At 38.9% G+C, this 6,013-nt stretch overlaps 1 protein-coding gene across 5 annotated transcripts in view; it reads right to left on the bottom strand.

Moving 5' to 3' along the window:
* Positions 1 to 1,066: 1,066 nt before the first annotated feature.
* LOC127636141 (NACHT, LRR and PYD domains-containing protein 3-like) overlaps positions 1,067 to 6,013 on the bottom strand; it is a 39,588-nt gene continuing 34,641 nt past the window's right edge. For 4 of the 5 annotated variants that reach the window (XM_052116559.1, XM_052116557.1, XM_052116558.1 and 1 more), the window contains exons 6-8: positions 4,054 to 4,215; positions 3,591 to 3,613; positions 1,067 to 2,706 (exon numbers count right to left, since the gene is read on the bottom strand). In XM_052116559.1, coding sequence (XP_051972519.1) covers positions 2,174 to 2,706; positions 3,591 to 3,613; positions 4,054 to 4,215 — 718 coding nt within the window. In that variant the 3' untranslated portion in view covers positions 1,067 to 2,173. The remainder of the gene's footprint in view (positions 2,707 to 3,590; positions 3,614 to 4,053; positions 4,216 to 6,013) is intronic. The other variant, XM_052116560.1, reaches the window with a different exon arrangement.

Genomic DNA, 6,013 nt, shown 5'->3' with positions numbered 1-6,013 from the left:
TACTGAGAAGCAATCCAGAAATAACACTGAGGGGAATTTTATTTTTGAACACTTTTCTCATGTTTTTGATAGTAAGGGAGATAGCATGAGTATTGTACTTTCATTTTACCTAACAGAATAGATAGCATCTAAAGAAAGGAGTTAGAGGGTGTTTTGTTTGTTATTTTTGACATATTCCCCTATTACTCTCAATGTAACCAATTACTTATAATGATTAATGAAGTATATCTTTATTACAATGTACCTAATCAAGTAAAAGTAGTATTGCTGATGATTATGTTTAAGCATAATATAACTATGAAGTAATTGCCAAGAGAAGACATGTGAGGAAGATATTTGAAGTAAGGAGCGATGAGCACCTCAGTGCTTGGCTGCAAGAGCAAATAGACTCAACTGGTTGTTTAAAAACCCGCTGTCTGCTCCAACACATCACCAGATAGCGCTCCAGACTACCGGAATTGTCTGTGAGTTCCTCTGGCAACAAAGGATGAATATTACTATGTTACTTTTTCTAGTGTTTTGTTAAACATATATATGTATACCTTCTACTTAATGGATAATCAATTGTACTCTACATCACGCAAGGCTTCACATTTGCATGCACATGCTTATTACAAATTAGTTGATTTTTGATGCGCTGAAAATGTAGGATAAAGATAAAAGTATTTGATGGAGACATGGCTGTTTACGCAGATGTTTCTAGGAGTTGATGTACACTGTCCATGAACTGTAACATGAGGTCAAGATATGAGAGGCTACCAAAGATGTATGTTTCTTTTCAATAGAGAGGCGAGGACATATGTTTCTTTTTAATAGATGGGCGAAGGCAGTGACCTTGTTAGTCAGAGATATTGGGTAACAAGATAACAAAAAAAAAAGGGATATAACTGAGAACTTAGGATAATTAGTCAGAACGGACAGCTGACCGGTCTCGTGTTTGTTGGTGTTCAATAAACTACAACTTTGGCATCTGGAACTCAAGAATCCGAGAGTTTTCTTACAACTTAGAGAGATTCATCGTGATTTTCCACGACAAATATTCCTAAAACGTTTATAGAATTTCCACATAAATAGTGTAAGCAGGTATCTGCTACTGTGTGTAAGAATTAACCTGCAATGACCAGGAACATTTGCTATTTCACCATTGTTAAATTCAATCAGAGTGCTTTGCATTCATTGTCTAAGTTTGTATTTGATAAGTTCATAGGCACAGGAAGAGGGGTGCTTCCTAGTGAGCAAACCTGGAAAACAATATCAACAAGATTAACAGTTTGATTTCGAAATAAATAAATGCAATAACTGCATTTATGTGGGGGTGACTGAACACCTTTAAATGAATCAAATTAACATTAATTGATAAATATCCATGCACAAGATCACTGACAACTTGTATTTTGAGAATCTCATTAAGACATTTATTAGCAATACCTATGAGCACAAGGCCACACTTGGGGGTTTCAAGTAACAGGTAGGACATTTCTTAACAGCTTAACATTTTAGCACATGGGTTCGCTTTAATAGCTATTTTGTATGAACAATTATATTGTATTTTATGTTTTTTCCTCATTCACACTGACAAAACAACAGTTTTGAACCAGGTAAAATGTAACTACATTGACTGGCTTATTGAATTACTTAATTGCTGGTGAAAATGTTCCATTGTGTTTGTATGTGTGTGTGTGTGTGTGTGTGTGTGTGTGTGTGTGTGTCCATTGACAGAAATGCTGGGAGTTGTGCTTATATGATGAGTATGTTGTCCATATAAAAATTAAAGCACCCCTTGCTAAAAATTTGTTCCCGCCCCATGGATAAGTTTATACCTGGTTTAAATTTTAGCGGGAGTCTGGCACAAGTCTCTAGAGACGGTGCTCGCATAAGAGCACTTGAGAAGCGGTTATGGATCTTCACATGCTGTCACGCTATGGGTAACATCCACAAAGTGCACTTTCTTAAATTTTTTCAAAGTGCGTTCATATGATACAAGATGGTCACATTCGGTATTAATATAGTAATGCTAATCCATTCTAAATTCTGTAATTGATGCATCAAAATGTATTTAGCAGATTGTTGCTATGCGGTGCATCCATGCATATTTGCACCCCTACTGTGTATGTTGTGTGTGATAAATAAGGGAGTGTGTTTCTTTTTGTCAGTTCTGTGTCTATTATTTACTCTAACACAGAGACACTGAGGAGTTATAATCAACTGCAAATCCAGCATAGAGGGGTTGAGTGAATGTGGTGATGAATGTGTGTAAGTGTGTGAGTGTGTGTGTGTCAGAGACGCTGTAGAAGGACAGAGTGCCGGCCGGACAGTCCACATACACTCCTACTCTGTTAGAGAGAGGTGAAGGAGGACGGATGTCAGTGATGTTATCATTGTGCCAGACAGTGAATTTGCCATCAGAGCAGTTCAGACTCCAGGAGTTTTCATTCAGTCCAAACAAACAGTCACGACTCTCTCCTTTCCTGCTGATGTCTTTATACGACACTGATATATCAGCACCATCTCCACTCCATTGAGTCTCCCAGTAACAGCGTCCAGTCAGACTCTCTCTACACAGAACCTGAGAATAACACACATCAAATCTCTCTGGATGATCCGGATATGATTGATGCTCTTCCACATGTGTCACCTTCCTGTTCCCCTCAGACAGAATGAGTTTAGTGTTTACTGTGTTTGGATCAAGTGTGAGATCACAGACATCTGAACACAAGAAGAGAAAAAACACTAATAACACAACAATCACTAAACCAGTGTGTGTGTGTATGTGTGTGTGTGTGTGTGTGTATGTGTGTGTGTGTGTGTGTGTGTGTGTGTGTGTGTGTGTGTGTGAATGTATGAGTTTGTGAGTGAGTGTGTGTGTGTGTGTGTGTGTGTGTGTGTGTGTGTGTGTGTGTGTTTGAATCCAGTGTGAGATCACAGACATCTGAACACAAGAAGAGAAAAAACACTTATAACACAACAATCACTAAACCAGTGTGTGTGTGTGTGTGTGTGTGTGTGTGTGTGTGTGTGTGTGTGTGTGTGTGTGTGAGCGTGTATTTATCACTTTGTGGGGACCAAATGTCCCCATAAGGATAGTAAAACCTGAAATTTTTGACCTTGTGGGGACATTTTGTCGGTCCCCATGAGGAAAACAGCTTATAAATCATACTAAATTATGTTTTTTGAAAATGTAAAAATGCAGAAGGTTTTCTGTGAGGGTTAGGTTTAGGGGTAGGGTTAGGTTTAGGGGATAGAATATAAAGTTTGTACAGTATAAAAACCATTATGTCTATGGAAAGTCCCCATAAAACATGGAAACACAACATGTGTGTGTGTGTGTGTGTGTGTGTGTGTGTGTGTGTGTGTGTGTGTGTGTGTGTGTGTTTGAATCCAGTGTGAGATCACAGACATCTGAACACAAGAAGAGAAAAAACACTTATAACACAACAATCACTAAACCTGTGTGTGTGTGTGTGTGTGTGTGTGTGTGTGTGTGTGTTTGAATCCAGTGTGAGATCACAGACATCTGAACACAAGAAGAGAAAAAACACTTATAACACAACAATCACTAAACCAGTGTGTGTGTGTGTGTGTAGACTTACAGTTTTGTAGTCCACCTGTAATCCTGTAAACAGAAACACATACACATTTATGTAGACACACACACACACACACACACACACACACACACACACACACACACACACGTCAGTATTATTGCTCAACATATTTGCCCATAGGCAAGAAAAATGACAAATGCAACTTCTTTCATATCTCAGTTGTTTCTTGTAAACAGAAATGAGTAGAATGAGACCAAACTGTGTCTTCTGCTCAAGTATCCTGCTTCTCAGAAATTGTTCCTCAGATAAAGACTAGTAATCTCACATGTCTCTTGTAGAGTTTCAGAAGAGATCTCATGTCATACACTCTGCTCAGATTTTACATATAGTAGCATTTTAGATGTAGTGTTTATTCAAAACTGATATGAGGGGATAATATTTGTGTAGTAAAACAATGAAATACATTTTCATTATTCTTATGGAAATCTTTTATGTTGTTCAATACCTCAGGTTACAGTTTGTAGTCTTCAATGCATCAGAGAGCATCTTCACTCCTGAATCCTGCAGGTCATTGTTACTCAGGTCCAGCTCTCTCAAGGTGTTTGATGATTGTAGAACTGAAGACAAACTTTCACAGCACCGACCAGTGAGATTACAGATGGACAATCTAAAAAGAACAATAAACAATCAGTACATTTACATGCACTTTAAAAGTTTGATTTCAGTCAGACTATAACAATAATTCATATTTTTTAAATGTCAAGTATACAATTCAGTCTGCCTGAAATCGTACCAGTGTGATTTCAGCAAAGTCCAACTAACAGATATAATGTGACTATAGTTTGACTGTGTTCACCATGTATTCAGACAGTACTCTACCACCATATTCTTAGTACTGCTGCAGTCTCCACAGGGATTAATCATTAGCAGCTCATAACATAGAATTTCACTAGAGATCTGAAAGCATTAAAACTCGCATCGTCACAATTCAGTTGTTAATGCATGTTAAGCTTAAAAATAGAAAAATAAAAAGAACCAGAAGAACAAAAACAAAAACACCACCACATGCTATCTTTCTGCAACATGACGGGGATGCCTGCATATCAGTGGCATGTTTGCTTACATTTATTCATTCACATTTCTTCAGAGAGCATTATCATTAATGTTTATTTTCATACATAAAAAACAGATGTTATCAGCGAGCATCATCAGCATATTCAAACAATTGTAACTTCCAAAAATCGTGATGACATTTAATCTGATGAATGTCTACCCCATATTTTCTTGTTTGTATTTTTAAACAAGATTATCCCAAAAAGGGAATACATATGGATGCATTTAAATGTGGGGAGAGAGGAAGCGATATGAAGATTCACCTGATATGAATTGCTGGTAATTACTGTTTCTGTGTTTGGAGTGAGAGACGGGGAGATAAAAAAAAGCCCAGTGCACAGAAACCATGCCCTCGCCTTAAGGGGATCTGCCAATAACCCTTTGTTAAATCCAGTGTCGAATAAAAGTGAGCCGTGCCCAGCCGCAACAGCAGTTAGTCAAAACGAGGCATTAGATATGCATAAACTTTTGAAGTCAACCATGTTGACTTTCCTGTAATCCACACAGAACCGGACCGAGCCATCGCTTGTCCTAAGTGACCTGCCATCGACTATAATGAGCCACCTGGAACAACATTTCCTGAAGGCTCTTTAGTACAGTACTAACAACTGGGTTGAATCTTCCTTTGTCTGAGCATCCTGTGTTACTCGATACAACCGATCATTTAAAATGTAAGAATACGGATATGTGAGTGCACTTAGATTAGATTAAACTTTATTGTCATTGTACAGAGAACAAGTACAAAGACAACGAAATGCAGTTGCAATGCATGGCTGAAGGCGTTGACCATCTACTACTATCACTTGATCATAAGCGCGTTTAAGGGTTTAGTCTTGCGTCTGCTCCAGAGGGAAATCGCCAGCGTGAATTCCCCTAAGAGCCTCTTCTGGACTGCCGCTGACCAGCTGCAGGGTGGCTTTTTTCAAAAGGGGGTATTCCAGGAGGTTGGTGACTGGATGTTGTTGGGCCATTAGCTGGGCCTCCCCGTTCAGCATCGGTAGGAAGAGGACTGCCTATTTCGCCCACGGCCATTTCAGAGCTTAGGCCGTTTGTTCGAAGAGCTCCAGAAATTGTTGAGGGCCTAGTGGATGCTGGAAAGGGATCGGAAGACTTCCTCCAGCGGCGATGACGACTCCATAGCAGTGTATCCTTCCTCCTTATCCTGGGTTTTGGCACCAGTGTGATAAAGTTCTTAAGATGGGGTGCACAATTAAATTAAACTCAAACAGGTAATTTATTTTAACACAAGTTTTGCTTTTCAGCACACAAAGTTTTTGCTTTTCAGCACTGCACTCTTCACTAGTCTCTGGGTAGGTGTTTCTCTCTGTGCACCGGGCAATTGTTATCTCCCT

The sequence above is a fragment of the Xyrauchen texanus genome, chromosome 43 (assembly GCF_025860055.1).
Source record: "Xyrauchen texanus isolate HMW12.3.18 chromosome 43, RBS_HiC_50CHRs, whole genome shotgun sequence".
NCBI classification, from domain to species: Eukaryota; Metazoa; Chordata; class Actinopteri; order Cypriniformes; family Catostomidae; genus Xyrauchen; species Xyrauchen texanus.
Note: the sequence above shows the minus strand (reverse complement) of the source record. Positions and strands in the feature narration are given on the sequence as shown.